Source organism: Jaculus jaculus, chromosome X (genome assembly GCF_020740685.1).
Source record: "Jaculus jaculus isolate mJacJac1 chromosome X, mJacJac1.mat.Y.cur, whole genome shotgun sequence".
Lineage (NCBI taxonomy): Eukaryota > Metazoa > Chordata > Mammalia > Rodentia > Dipodidae > Jaculus > Jaculus jaculus.
In genome coordinates this window covers 55,666,733-55,682,463 of record NC_059125.1, presented here as the reverse complement: position 1 = coordinate 55,682,463, position 15,731 = coordinate 55,666,733, and the positions used below count along the sequence as shown (strand labels likewise).

The 15,731-nt window shown below is 38.0% G+C and overlaps 1 protein-coding gene across 13 annotated transcripts in view; it reads right to left on the bottom strand.

Annotated features, from left to right (window-relative positions):
• The window catches only part of Huwe1 (HECT, UBA and WWE domain containing E3 ubiquitin protein ligase 1), a 198,312-nt gene that overhangs the window by 84,378 nt on the left and 98,203 nt on the right, over nucleotides 1-15,731 (bottom strand). For all 13 annotated transcript variants that reach the window (XM_045140148.1, XM_045140153.1, XM_045140152.1 and 10 more), the window contains 6 exons: nucleotides 11,924-12,030; nucleotides 11,297-11,474; nucleotides 10,314-10,405; nucleotides 9,295-9,506; nucleotides 2,981-3,038; nucleotides 1,819-1,995 (listed from right to left, as the gene is read on the bottom strand). In XM_045140148.1, the coding sequence (XP_044996083.1) occupies nucleotides 1,819-1,995; nucleotides 2,981-3,038; nucleotides 9,295-9,506; nucleotides 10,314-10,405; nucleotides 11,297-11,474; nucleotides 11,924-12,030 (824 nt within the window). The remainder of the gene's footprint in view (nucleotides 1-1,818; nucleotides 1,996-2,980; nucleotides 3,039-9,294; nucleotides 9,507-10,313; nucleotides 10,406-11,296; nucleotides 11,475-11,923; nucleotides 12,031-15,731) is intronic.

Genomic DNA, 15,731 nt, shown 5'->3' with positions numbered 1-15,731 from the left:
GAGTTGACTTTGGGATTAGCACTAAGGTATCAACTTTTTATTTTATTAGACTAAAAAGAAAAAGGTGGCAATGAAATATCACCATCTCCTATGCAATGTGAGAAATTATGGTATGACAAATCTATCCTTCTAACAGCATGTATAAGAAAAGAACTTTCATGTCAATAAATGATGTGGGGGGGGGAAGGGACAAACACACAGTGACATGAATGAAGAAGAACTTGGGCTGGAGAAGTGGCTTGTCAGTTAAGTGGTTTCCTGTGGTGCCTAAAGACCCCAGTTCAAGGCTCGATTCCCCAGGACCTGCGTTAACCAGATGCACAAGGGGGTGCATGAATCTGGAGCTCGCTAGCAGTGGCTGTATGCCCTGGTGTGCCCACTCTCGCTATCTGCCTCTTTCTCTCTGTCTGTGGCTCTCAAATAAATAAGTAAGCCGGGCGTGGTGGCGCATGCCTTTAAAAAAAAACAAACAACTTTAAATTATATAAAATACTCCAAACACACACACACACACACACACACACACACACACACAGATGATCTAACGACTAAAGCTTTAAAAACTCCTAGGAGGAAGCCATAGGAGTAAAATGCAATGATTTACTGGATATGAAAGAGTACAAGCAATGAAAGCAGAAAAGAGTAAAATGGATTTTGTCAACCAAAAACTTTTTGTATGTCAAAGGACAATGTCTACAGTGAAAAGGCAACCCACAAGAGGAGAATATTTACAAAACAATCATCTGATGAATGATTAATATCAAATACACACAGGTCTTTTACAACTCAATAGCAAAAATCCTAATTCCAAAAGAGAGCAAAGGACAAATCATTTCTCAAAATACACATATACCCATGGGAAATAAATCAAGCACTGAAAAGATAGAAAATATACCATGAATTACTGGAGAAATGCAAATCAAAATGAAAATACTGTATTTACTAGATATTAAATTCTAACATTCTATATTTACTAGAATGGTGATTATCAAAAACCAAATAAAGGAATTACAAACTTTGCAAATTTTTGTAGGAATATATAATATTTCTGTAGAAAAGCAATATGGAGGTTACTTACACACACACACACACACACACACACACACACACAAAACACCAAGTACCATTTATTTGGCCTAGTGATTTTCCTCAAAAAATCAAAAACTTTTTTTCTTGAGATAGGGTCTCACTCTAGCTCAGCCTGACCTACTAAAAGGTAAATAATGATATATGTAACAAAGCAAAATACTTGAGATCACCAAAACAATTTCAGATAATGTTCTAAGTACCTACAATATCTTAGGTTAAAAAAAGGGGAAGGGGTGATGAAATCCAAGTTAAGAGATTAGGGAAGAAGTTGTTTCTTGCATATAGTCTGTAAGATGCGAAGTGTTTTAGAAATTGGTTGTACAACAAAGTGAATATATACCTAAACACTACTGAACTGTATACTTTAACATAGCTAAGATGGTAAATTTATTATTATATGTAGTTTGACATTATGAAAAACAAAAAAAAAAAACGACCTTTGATTTTTAAAAAATTTGAGCAATGAAAAGAAATACAGATGAATTAGTAACTAATAAAGCTGCACATTTCTGACAGGCATTCTCATGAGCTGACATTACAACTACATACTAAGATCAGAAACAAAAGAAAAGTACATTTCAATGAGAAATAAAAAGACATACTACAGATGTCACAAATACCACAAAATTATTATTTTATGGCAATAGATAAACGATAACTGGAAAAACATATGTACTGATGTATTTTAAAACTAGTTTCCAAAAAGTAAGTATTTGGCTAAATGCTTACCAATATGGATTTGCAGACTCCTGCAACAGCCTGACAAGCAGCAGATGTGGGAAAGTCAATGGGCAGATTGGGAAGACCCAAAATGGTAACCAAAGGCAAGAGTCCTTTCTGATTCACAAATTCTTGGCAGTGGTCATCTGTTGTATTGTTGCTCAGAATAGATTCTACAAATTTCATCTAGATAATGAAAAACAATTAAAGTTAGAATCCAACACTTGTAACTAAGAGGCCAATATGGTGGATATGGAATGTCTTATAGCAATAAAAATCACTACTTTATACAATACTAAAACTTCAAGTAAAAAGAAAACAGATGTATGGAACATACACTAACACATTCATGAAATAAAAGAATTTCAACTTGGAGTCAGACAAGTTGAAAGCAAAGAGAAATTAAGTTATTTTCATAAAACCACACTGTGAATTATTGATAGATACATCTGATTTCTAAACTTGTTCAGGTAGTACTCCCTTTGACTCTATAGAAAACATGAAAGAAATTTTCCCTTAGACTGCACTGGACCATTCCCACCCTCCCCCGAGGTAGGGTCTCAGGCTGTCGCAAAACTCACAACAATCTTCCAACCTCTACATCCTGGGTACTGGGATAAAAGGCATGGGCTACCACACAAGGCTAAGCAAATTTTTTTCTGAGTATACAAGTAAAATGTGGCAACATTTAAATACATAGGCATAGTGTAAGGGAAACCATCTATGGAAGAAATTAATACTCTAACACAAATGGTGTATGGATTTCCCCTTATTGAGAAAATTTAAATTTTTCTGTGAGAGTCAAGAAGTTAAAAGGCCACCTTTATTTGTGGACACACACATAGAAGTTAGTTACAAAAAAAGAAAACGTTTGTTGGGTAAATTCAGAAAACAGAATACTGCTTTGGCTTAAAAAGGGCTATTCTCTTCCTGTTTGGATTCCAATGTGAACAAATAACATAAAATTGACAATGCAAAAAGGTTGAAGGCACTGGCTTACTTTTTCAAACCAGTCTTAAAAAGGACAAAAACAAAACATTTTCAAATTTGAACCCCCCCCCCCCCCGGAACACGTTAAAGGCAACAGTAAAAAGAAATTATCAGACTATGAAATCACCACACATTTTCCAGAACATGTACATTTACTTATTTTTCCTACAGCAAATCTTACCACATTAAGGATGTAATCCATGAGGGGAATAGGAATGCGTTCCTCTGTACCAACAACCCTGTTAAGAAGAAAAGAGTTACATATATTCACAATATGTAAATGAGATGAAAATTAGAAAATAAAATTCCACTTTCCAAAGTATAACTACAGTAAAATTATACTCAATTTTCCAAGCTTAGACTCCAAACCTTTCTTCTAATTATTTATTTGGGATAGAGAGAAAGGGAGAGAGAAAGAAATGGGAGAGGGGATTGATCAGCTCCAGATGCTGCAAACCAACTCCGGACACATGCACCACCTTTTGCATCTAGCTTACAAGGACCCTCGGTCCTTTGGCTTTAGGGAAGTGCCTTAACCACTAAGCCATCTCTCCAGCCTGTAGCTAGAATTGAGAGTATAAAGTTAAAAATAAAAATCAAGCTATCAAAAAATCAGCATTGCTGGGCGTGGTGGCGCACGCCTTTAATCCCAGCACTTGGGAGGCAGAGGTAGGAGGATCGCTGTGAGTTCAAGGCCATCCTGAGACACCACAGCGAATTCCAGGTCAGCCTGTGCTAGACTGAGACCCTACCTCGGGGGGGGAAAAAAAAACACTCAGCATTTATATATATCATATAACATTCAACCTTTTATTAGCAGACAAAATATTTTATTGAGAAAATTGGCTAGGCAAAAAGGCAAACAGGTCTAGAGAGATGGGTTAGCAGTGAAGACACTTACCTGCAAAGCCAAAGGAACTGATATGGGTTCGGCTCCCCAAATAAGCCAGATACACAAGGGGGCGTAGGTGTCTGGAGTTTGTTTGCAGTGCTTGGAGGCCCTGGTGTGTAACCCCCTCCCACCTTCTTTCTCTCTCAAAATAAATAAAATACATTAAAAATTGAACAATGGTCACATACACACAAAATAAAAAGTAAGAATAAAGCAAACATAAACACATTACTGTTCTTATGTCAAGTTTAAAATTAGTAACTAGGAAACAGATTCTAGTTTTGTTTAAAAAAAAAAAAGAAAAGAAAAGAACATGTTCAGGGCTAGAGGGATGGCTTAGTGGTTAAGGGCTGTTGCCTACAAAGCCAAAGGGCCCAGATTTGATTATTCACGACCCATATTAGCCAGATGCTCAAAGGGACACATGTCTGCAGTGACTGGAGGCCCTGGAACATCCATTCTTGCTCTCCCTCCCTCCCTTCCACTTTCTCTGGCAAATAAACATTTAGACTAACAAATCATTGTATCCAGTAAAAGCAGGTCAAAGATGAAGTCAATGCCCAATGGTTACTTCTCTAATAATCTGTATTTCCAAGATGACCCAACAGTTGATCAGGTCTTTTCTGTTGCCTTTTGCAACAAAGTGACAGAGAAAAATAATCACACGACAGTATATTGAGTATCTTCATCCCCAGGAAAGAAAAAAAGTGGAAAATTAAACCCAGAATTTTGGAGGCAGACAGGTAGGAGGATTGCTGTGAGCTCACGGTCACCCTGAGACTACATAGTGAACTCCAGGTCAGCCTAGTCTAGAGCGCAACCCTACCTCAAAAAACCCAGTAAGGCTATTTTGGCAATGGGCTGTTGGAAGATATTTGAGCAAGATACAGATGAAAAGGGACCCACACAGAAGGGAGAGGTAGGAGAAAACAGAAGAAAAAACAGCTGTCAAAATAATGTACTTAAACCTCTCATCTATGAGCTAATAAAAATGTGAATGAAGATTTGCCAGGGACTTGCTGGGCAGGTTCAATTCCACAGCATCTGCATAAAACCAAACACAAAATAGTGCTTGCATATGAACTTCATTTGCAGCAACGAAACCATGATTCACGCCCACAAAAATTAAAAAAAAAAAAAAAGATGGGCTGGAGAGATGGCTTAGCAGTTAAGGCATTTGCCTGCAAAGCCAAAGGACCCAGGTTCGATTATCCAGGACCCACATAATCCAGCGGCACAAGGAGGCGTATGCCTCTGGAGTTCGTTTGTAGTGGCTGAAGGCCCTGGCATGACCTTCTCTGCCCCCCACCTTCTCTCTCTCAAATAAATAAATAAAAAAAAAATATTTAAAAATGAGAGTTGCCAAGCAATAGAACATTTGGCAACAAAATGTAGTAATAGGTAGATAAAATGGAAAGGCAACATGAATGGCTTTAGAGATGAAAATCCTGGGCTAAGTTTGGGGTAGGATGTGGTAACAAGCTTTATCATGACTATATGTTATTCCATCAGAAAACTGTAGCATTCCATTACTCATTCCAATTATCCATTCAAGCAAGGTTTTATCTCCAAGGACAAAAAAAAGAATCACGTTGTGTTTTTTTTTTTTTTTTTTTTTTTTTTTTAATTTTTCAAGGCAGGGTCTCACTTTAGCTCAAGCTGGCCTGGAATTCACTATGTAGTCTGAGGGTAGCCTTGAGATCATGGCAATTCTCATACCTCTGCTTCCCCAGTGCTGGAACTAAAGGCATGTGCCACCACACCCAGCAAAAACAATTCACTTTTGTAACCAGTTCAGAAGGAGTTCCAGTCCAGCATGATTCTTGCCTCCTTGCAAAAGTTACATATGCTGGCATTTAACTAGATGGAAAGATGAAATGAGATATAGATGCACATTACTAAAAGGAAGTTGGAGGAAAGAACTAGGGAAAAAGCAATTGGTTCTTCACACAACTCAAGGAATAAACTTTGGTATGTACTTTTCTCCCTATCCCAACTCTAACCTTGGGTCTCTTAGACCAAGTAGCCCTATATAAGAACACTAAGGATGATCAATTCTCTCCAAAAGAAATCAACTTACCAGAGCTGGTAAGTCAAGAAAAATCATTCTACTCTTTATTTGAAACAATCATCCTCAGTATCTTTGAACAATAAAAAACCACAGACATTAGTAAAACAATTTACCAAATTAGAAACTTCTTGCCTTGTAATGTGTTGCCCATAACAACTATATTCTGTTCAATGTGAAATGCTCCCTCTGGTGGTGGTGGTGGGTGGGAGGTGTGTGTGTTATTAAATCAGGTTTAAATCAGGTGTTTGTTACATAGTTTGAGGAGACTTCGAACACCATTGCTAGAGTTACACAGACTTAAGTGGAGAATTTCTTTCAAATTACTCAGATTTGGATGGAAAACTGGTATCACAGCTACAGTCTTTGATGCCTTCCAGATAAGCATATTAATCTCTACAAGTTCTTATTTTCTGAGGTCAGATAATTTAAGAGTGAGAAAAAAAAAAACAAAGAATTAAGATCTACTTCAACTACTTGTAGTGAAAACATGGTAATGAATGAATAGAGCTGTAATCATCAGCATTGTGGAGGCTGAGAGGCAGAAAGACTGAGTTTGAGTTCACTGTGAGAAGCATACTGAGTTCAAGACTGTGCTAGACTTCTAGTTAAGATGGAATCAAAGAAGACACGGGACACCAATTTAATGAAATAAAGAGGTCAATATAAGACATAAATGAGGCAATAGAAATAATAAAGAAAAACCAGTCAGAATTACTAGCAATGAAGAACATAGTTAATGAAATTAAAAAAAAAAAAAACTCTGTAAAAAAATCTCACCAGTAGAATGGATGAAGGAGAGGACTGTGCTACATTTACAAGTCCCTATCTAAAATAAAAAGAATTGCTTTTAGTATACGTTCCTGGATATAGAACAGCAACCCAGTGTTTAGGACAGACTACAGTGTCTAGTTTCTTTATTCCATATCTCTACGTATTTCAAGATGACAAACAAGTGAGGAAAGAAGAAGGAAATCGTATAGTACTGAAAATTTCGTCAAAAGCCTATGGCTGACAAGTTCATAGGCCCTTGGGAAGAAACTACTACTACTGTTTTTCTAAATGTGATGTGCTCATTAAAATGCCTTCCAGAGTTAAGAGATTTGGCTGAAATGTTAAGGTGCTTGGCTCCAAAGCCTAGGGACTCAGGTTCGATTCCCCAGTACCCATGCACAGCCAGATGTACAGGCAGCTCAGGCATTTTGACTTTGTTTGCAGTGGTAGAGGCCCTGGTGTGCCATTCTCCTTATCTGCCCCTCTCTCTCATAAGCAAATAACAAAAATATATTTTAAATGACTTTCACATATTTATGTTTATGTCCATAGATTAGTGCCCCTCTCAGCCATGTTCAGAGAAGCTATAGGTGATAGTTTTTTAGACAACTAATCAAAGATATGTAAATACAGGACTGTTGAGTAATCAACTATAAATAGCGCATCTACATCGCTATTTCCAAGGTTCAGGAAATACTACAGAATAGGGGGACAGAAAGAATTGAGAGCGGGCTTAGCAGTTAAAGTGATTCCCTGCGATGCCTAAGGACCCAGAATAGATTATCCAGTACCCACATAAGTCAGATGCACATGGACGCACATGTGTTTGGAGTTCATTTACAGTGGCTAGAGGCCCTGGTATGCCTATTTTCCTCCTGCCCAAATAAATTAAAATTAACTTAAATAAAGAATTAAGGGCTACAAGATGGCCTAGCAGTTATGGCGCTTGTCTACGAAGCCTAAGGATCCATGTTCAATTTCCCAGATAACACATTAGCCAAAACAAGTGTAAGGTTGCATACACCCACTAGGTGGTGCAGGCAGCTGGAGTTTGATTTCAGTGGCTAAGGCCCTGGCATGCCATGTTCTCTCTCTCTTAAAAGAAAAAAAAAAAAAAAAAAAAAGCTGGGTGCAGTGGCACACGCCTTTAATCTCAGCAGAAGTAGGAGGATCACAGAGATTCGAGGCCACCCTGAGACCACATAGTAAATTCCAGGTCAGTCTCAGCTGAAGTGAGACCCTTCCTGACAAAAAAAAAAAAAAAAAAAGAATTGAGAGCTGGAAGATGGGTAGGAACTAATTAGGCCCCAACCATGCCCTAAGGAGCTATTAGCAATTACTGGTTGCTGGGGGAGAAGGAAGCCATTTTCTTCAGTGGTATAGTTGCAACTGATATACAGACTTAATTAAACTCAGTGAGTTACTAAAAAGGGGCATAAAAATAGAAGGGGGACTAGATGGAAAGAAAAAACTTGATGGGAAGGGAGTCAGAAAAGCTAATGAGTGGTGAATATGATCAAAATATATTATATACATGCACAAAATTATCAGTAAGTATATAAAGAAATGAGCAACTATAAGAATGGGGAGCAAATATGAAGAGAACATAGTAATACATGGTATCCTAGGCAAGGAAATAAAGAAATATGAGTACAGTTGAGAAAATATCAAGTTACTGTGAAAATATCTTGAATTTTGGGCAGGTGAGACATTCAGGTATACAGGTGGAAATATATAGCTTGACTTAAACCCACAACCAACACCCTCACATTCAAGGAGTCGTCCTTTATTTATAGACAGGAAAGGGAACTCAATTCAAGAGGCTCATTGAGAATAAATTGGGGGCAAAGAGCTATGCCTTCTTGTAGGATGCCATCCTCTTCTACACAGAAAAAGCAGTAAAATAAACAGAAGATTACTAGAACAAAGGTTAAGTGCTTACCTACTCAACAAACCAAAAAACTTAGTAGCTAATGCCTCCCTCCAAAATTTCTGACAACAGCAGGCTCAGTGCTATCTAGAATTCCAAAAGAACTTTACCTTTGACTATTCTACTAGAACCTTTAAAGCCCAGTGCTCCAATGCTCCAGTTCACTATCAGAACAAAATTATTCATATTCTTGCCTTACTCAGAATGATATATCTACACATCAAAATAACAACATGACTGTCCAGAAGAATCATTTCCACTTCTGACCTAAAGATAAGTACCAGCTATAGTGTGCAATATATTGGCTTCAAAGACAAACGGGTAAGAACTAGCAAGTACCTTAAAGCCCTAGTCTCCACTAGTATCAAGGTAATCAAATCTTATTTAGAATAAACCTAAAGTGAGCAGGAATGTGGAAACAAAAATGAATGTGGCTGGTTATAATGATACACACACATACATGCTAAAAGTCTTATTTATCTGGGATGAACAGATAGAAATCAAATAAACAAAACCAAGAAACAACCAATCAACAATGTATTCTCAAACCCAAGAATTGGTTAGAAGACAAGTTTCAAAACCATGTATGATGTATGTGCTTAAATCAAGCACTCAGTAATGTAGAATACTGAGATAGTAAAGTGAAAACTAAGATCTCTATGTAAAAACCCACCTACTTGATATACTGAATTCTGTTCAATATCATGAATGGTATGGAGAGAGCTTCCTAGGGCAGCCAATGCCATTATATAATACACATTACTGAGAAACAATTTTTAAAATGATCTAATATATTCTGAGGAATAGAGAATCAGTCTTATCAACACTCACTGCTGACTAGGCTCAGTTTCACTCTGCTGGGTAGAATTAAAGCTCTGCATGGCCTGTACTTCCTCTTCCTCCTCATCTTCACTAGAGGCTTCTTCTGCTGCATGGTTAGACCTTGGAGGAGGAGCTGTGGCAGTACCATCTGCTTTCTGTATTGATGGCTTCTGGCAGATATATTTTGGATCTCTTCCAAGATTACAGATTTCTTCAAGTAACTGAAAAGCATAGAGAAAAAAAAACATATTTGTTATTAAGGATTATGGAACATGAGAAACATTTTGTGAACATTGTCTATGTGATATGTGTATTTACTTACACCCACACACACATGTCAAAGCAATATACCTAGCACATGCACCATTGCTGGAATGGAAACATTACTCCAATTTGCAAACAAGGAACAGAAGGCCTATGAAATTTTTTTTTAGTGTCTCTAACCAAGGCTGACCAAGAATTCACTATGTAATCTTCGGGTGGTCTTAAACTCATGGTAATACTCCGGCTTCTGCCTCCTGAGTGTTGGATCAAAAGCGTGTGCCACCACACCCGGCGGTCTATGAAATTTTTATGGTCATATGTCTTTGTAAGTTGACTGACCTATCTCTACTGTAATTCATTAAGTGCTGGTAATTCATATATTACAGTTACAACTAATGCTAGAGGGCAAACGGCAAGGCTAACGTGGGAGGCAAAAAGTAAAGAATTGGCTAGAAAAAATAATATGCTTTTACAAACAGAACCTAAGCCTTACCTACTTATTAATAGCAATACACAAGTTTCCATTAAATTGTTTGTATACAGAAACTGTTTCTTAATATAAAAAAGGTGAAATGAACATAAAATTCTTTGCAGTAAAATTTGAATAAATGGTTTACCTTTTAAACTTGTTTGCAACGGACCAACCCAAGAAAATGAATAAAATGAGGAAGACATACTGACCTCCAGTAGGCAAGATCTTTCTCTTAAAAAAAAAAAAAATTCATTCATTCAAGACCATGGTCAAAGTCATTATCCTCCCCTACCTTGATTATGGCAGTTGTTGCATCTGTTTTGAGAGTGGGCTGATGTCTCATGAGCTCATCAACAGCACTACCTAGGTTTGATGCAGTATCCCCTTAAAACAGAAACAAGTGAATGGTTAGGAAGAAAAAAAAATCCCTTAACTTCATTGTGCCAACTAAAGATGGAAACTGAGCTGCTAACTGTGAATTTCTGAAGGCTTACTTTGCTGAATAAATTCGAATCAAGCCTCCACACTCCAAATCACTGGGAAGGGGGCAGGAAATCAATGTAGTGAATTTATTTAAAACTACATTTGTTACACATTACCCTGGCAATCTTTCCTGTCAAGGTCTCAATTAATACTGTAGGAAAAGAGAGATGAGAAGGCAGAAAGACATGAAACATAAGCAAAACTCTCTGGCTGCCTCAGTGAAGAATAATAATGGCCAGAAACTACAGTGGTATTAGAATGTACAAAGCACATTTAATTTTTATGAAATGAGGGGGTGAGAGTCTTACAATGTTGCCCAACATGGCTTCAAACTCTTGGACTCAAATGGTGTTCTTCCTCCCAAGTAAGAAAGCACATTTTTGAAAATGATAAACTTGGTACAATCCTTACAACTCACTGATCTATACTAAAATATAACATAAAAGGATCTATTTATTTATGAATATCTTAAGTACTCTACATAGCAAAATGTTAAACCACAAAGACAAAAATCTGAGGATTGTACATTATATATATAGTGTTGCAAAATGGATAGCAGAAGCAAAAACCCACACCTGCTTCCTATTTCCAGTTTCTCAGCAACACCAAGACAGAAGCAGGGAAATATTAGGAGAAGAGTGGGTAAGGATGAAAGAATAATAATAGAATATATATATGGTAATAATTCCCTTTAAGCTGAATATGCCTAGCCAAGGAAAAGTATATTCCAGGAGAACTTTCCTTGCCAAAAGAAATCAGTTTTCAATTATAAAACAAATCCTATCAACTCACCAAGTGGATCAGAACTCCTCCTCCTCCGCATGGCTGGGAGGTAATCTGGAGACAGAAGAACTTTGAAGAGACGTTCAAATGGCTGACATTGTACAAAAGATTGAAGACCTCGGGCATTCAAGCAAAGTGCACTGAATACATTTGGTAGAGAACCAAGGACTTCACGTGTGGCAGGAACCTAAAAAGAAGTTTAAGTGGACTTGAATGCATCTCTAAAGAGTTCAGGTATAAGTACAAGAAAATATGCCCAGTACAATTATTACACTGAGGAATAGTATGGATTTTGACAACCAAGTCCCAATTAGATTAACAATATACACAAAAGATAGAAATTTCATTTGAATATGATAGCTTGTTTTTCAAGCAAATTAACACGTATGTTTTAGGGAGAGTTCATTTATTTGTTTGAGAAGAGAGGTAGGTACAGGCAGATTGAGACAGAGAGAAGGAACACACCAGAGTCTCCTAGAAACTGCAAACAAATTCTGAACAAAATCTTTGGCATCTGGAATTACATGGATATTGGGTAATTGAACTGAGGTCCTTCAGGTTTGCAGGCAACTGCTACTACTTAGCCATCTCTCAAACTGCAAGGGGCATATTCTTTACAGAAGAGAAAGGACTTACATCTTTGATGAGCAGTGCATGCAGCATGACATCTGTCAACCCATTGTCCTGGAGTGAGGACAATAGTGATGGCTCTTGAAATACAAACACAGTTACCACTTCAGTAGCTAAAAAAAAGAAAAAGAGGGGAAAATACGGGAAACTGAGATTTCTGTCAGCATTAAAAGCAAAATACCAGAGATATTAAATACTCAATGTATAAAAATCTAGTCTCTTGTGCTGATTGTGAAGAGAAAGCTTGTAATTCTACTCCATCAGGGATTAGTTGCTAATTGAGGAATTTAGTGATTATCTGTAAAGGTATTTTATCAACATACCTTGACATTAACAAGATTATACTACTATATAATTTTCCCCAAATTAGTTCCTCCCATCACTATTCACCATTCATTTTGAATGGCTACATAGCATTCCATTAAATATAAGTACCAGTATGTATATAAACCATTCTCTGTGAAGATGGATAATTTTAATATAAAACTTGTCTGTTTAGGCAGAAAGAAATATCTAAGATGCAGGTTTGCCCTGTTAACGTAAATGTAAGCTTAACTGATGAATATAGATAAAATATTTTTTATAAAACGTTACCCAAGCTGGGTGTGGTGGCGTACACCACTCAGGAGGTGAAGAGGATTGCCTTGAGTTTGAGGTCAGCCTGAGACTACACTGTCAGGTCAGCCTGGGCTAGAGTAGCTCGAATAACAAAAACAAAACCCAAAAAATAACAACATACCCAGGTCAGCCTAGACTAGAGACCCTACCTCAAAAACAAAAAGAAAATCGAAAAAACACCAACAACAAAAGGTTATCCAAGCCATGTGTGGTAGTGTGCACCTTGAATTGCAGTACTAAGGAGTCAGAGGTAGGAGGATCGCTGTGAGTTTGAGGCCACTCTGAGACCAAAGAGTGAATGCTAGGTCAGCCTGGGTTAGAATGAGACCCTACTTCAGAAATAAAATAACAGCTGGGCATGGTGGTGCACACCTTTAATCCCAGCACTCAGGAGGCCAAGGAAGGAGGAACGCTGAGAGTTCGAGGCCACCCTGAGATTACACAATGAATTCCAGGTTACCCTGGGCTAGAGGGAGACCCTACCTCGAAAAACAAATAATAATTAATAATAATAATAGTAAATATACAAAAAATGTTATCCAGTAGTTAAAGTTATCAATAGTTGTGTAAAAACCCTTAGAATACATATTAATCTGACCAGTGTGACACCATAATATTTGGAAACATGTGCTACCACACATCTATAACTCTGTAAAAACAAACACACTTATAGTGGCATCTAAACACCCAGAAGATTTCAATTCAAGATGGTGAAGAGATGGAATCAACACTTGCCAATGGCATTTGAGATTGATTGGATAGTGTTCTTGAAAAATATTAAGTCCTTTTTGATGTTCTTGCTGGTAAATGACATGCATTCTCAATTACTTACATTGTGTAGAAATTGTCCCCAAATAAGTTATTATTTATAAACTAAAGTTAGTGTTCTAGGGATTACTCAAGATGCTGTCGTCTGGCCAATAACAGTTAAGAATCACTTGTCCCAGCCTATCTAAAAGTAAGTAAAGAGAGGCTAGAGAAATCATCCTCATGCACGGTTAACTGAAACTAAATCAATGTCTTCTAACCTTGGCTACTACTTGTTTGTATTCTATTAGTTTCAGACACAGGTATAGGTCAGGAATTTCCACACCAAGTCCCTCAAGACTGAGGTCTAAAAACAAATGGCAGGGAACTGTAAATGTCCTGACAGTAGTAATAATATCCTTTTTTTTTCCAAAAATTATACTTATTTGCAAACAGAGAGACAGAAGGAATGGGCATGCCAAGGCCTCTAACTAGTACAAACAATTCCAAATGCATGTGCCACTTTGGGCATCTGACTTTATGTGGGTACCAGGGAATCAAATCCATGTCGGTAGGCTTTGCAGGCAAGTGCCTTGACCACTGAGCACCTCTCCAGCCTGAAAAGAAATTCTTAAGAGACATTTGTGTCCACCCTTTGGCTATCAGATTATTAAAACAATGGTAACGAAAGAATTAGAAATTTCCCAGGAATCTTGTGCTAGGAGAAGTGAAAGTTGAAACCAGATGCCAGGCAGAGGAACTTCTATGCCAGGAAGAGATTTCATATGGCTTTGCAATTTGTCAGAGCAACTTACAGGAGAAACTGGACCACAGCCAGTGTGTGTGATGAGCAGGACCACACCTTGACAGAGATTTCATAGTTATACTTATCTATTACCCTCATGTTAGTACCCTAAAGATGGACTGAAGGGGGGAGGGGGGTCACTGGATATCTTTATTTGTTCCTCTTCCAAGTGTGGCCACATTGAATGAATCTGCTTTCTCCACTTTTCACTATATGTTATAGTTTTAATGGATGTCCTCCGATATATTTGGAATTTTATTATAATTGCAGTTTAGATCTGCAGCCATCTGGTGAGAGGAGGTTATCACTGTGGGTAGAACCTAGGGTCTAGCCCTAACGTGTGTAGGGGTGGATCTGTAATTCCAGTCTAAGGATATGCAGAGTGGTTGATCTCAGCTTGGAGTTTCTATCCTGTGCTTGCTTGTGCTGGTGACAGTGTTCACTTTCTTTGCTCTGGCCTGTAAAAGTGGGCCAACCTCTTCTGCCATTACAAAACTTCCCCTGAGTTTATAAGTTTCAAATAAATCCCTTCTTCCTCCTATAATCTGTGTCAGGTCTAGAGGTTCATCTCAGGGACCTGAGGCTGTCTGCTACACTTGTCTTTTTAATTGGCTTACTGGGAATAGGTGGCCTGAAGGAAGCAAATCAGTTAACAGAGACTAATGTCACATGACACAGAGTACCTAAGCTCTTTTAAAAAAATATTAGCAGGGGGCTGGAGAGATGGCTGAGTGGTTATGGGGCATGCCTACAGAGCCTAGCACCCCAAATTTGATTCCCCGGTACCCACAAGGAGCCGGATGGACAAAGTGTTGCATGTGTCTGGAACCCCATTTGCAGTGGCTGGAGGCCCTGGCGTGCCCATTCTCTGTCTTTCTCTACCTGAAAACAAATAAATAAAAAAAATTAAAAAAACATTAGCAGAGACTGGGTATGTACAAGACCCTGGGGGTGACCCTCAAGCACTATAAAAATTTAACAAATGAATCGCCAGGCATGGTGACGCACGCCTTTAATCCCAGCATTAGGAGGATCGCCATGATATTGAGGCCACCTTGAGACTTCATAGTGAATTCCAAGTCAGCCTCGGCTAGAGTGAGACTCTACCTCAAAAAACCAAGAAAAAAAAATTAATATATGAAAATTAAGATGAAAAACAGAATGAGCATACATACACCATAATCAACTCTGGGAAAACAAGGAAAAATGTCAGGAAGAAAGAGGTAAAAATACCAGGCATAGTGGTTCCTTTAATCCCAGCACAGGGAGAGACAGGAGGAGGATCACTATAAATTTGAGGTCAGACTATGGAGTACGAAGTCAGCTTAGGCTAGAGTTGAGACCCTATCTATCACAAAAAAAGGCAACAATAGGTATGCATTATACTTTTTCTCTCTCTTTTCTCCCTCAACCTATGTTTGTGTGAACATGTATACATGTGCACATGTACGGTGGCCCATGGTCAATGTCTGGTGTTTCCCTCAATAGCTTAACACCTATTTTTTCTCCCCGAGGTAGCCAAGGCTGACCTGGAATTCACTATATAGTCCACAAACTCAGCAATCCTCCTAACCTCAGCCTCCCGAGTGGTGGGATTAAAGGTGTGTGCCACCAAACACAGCTCAACATTTTTTGTTTTTAATA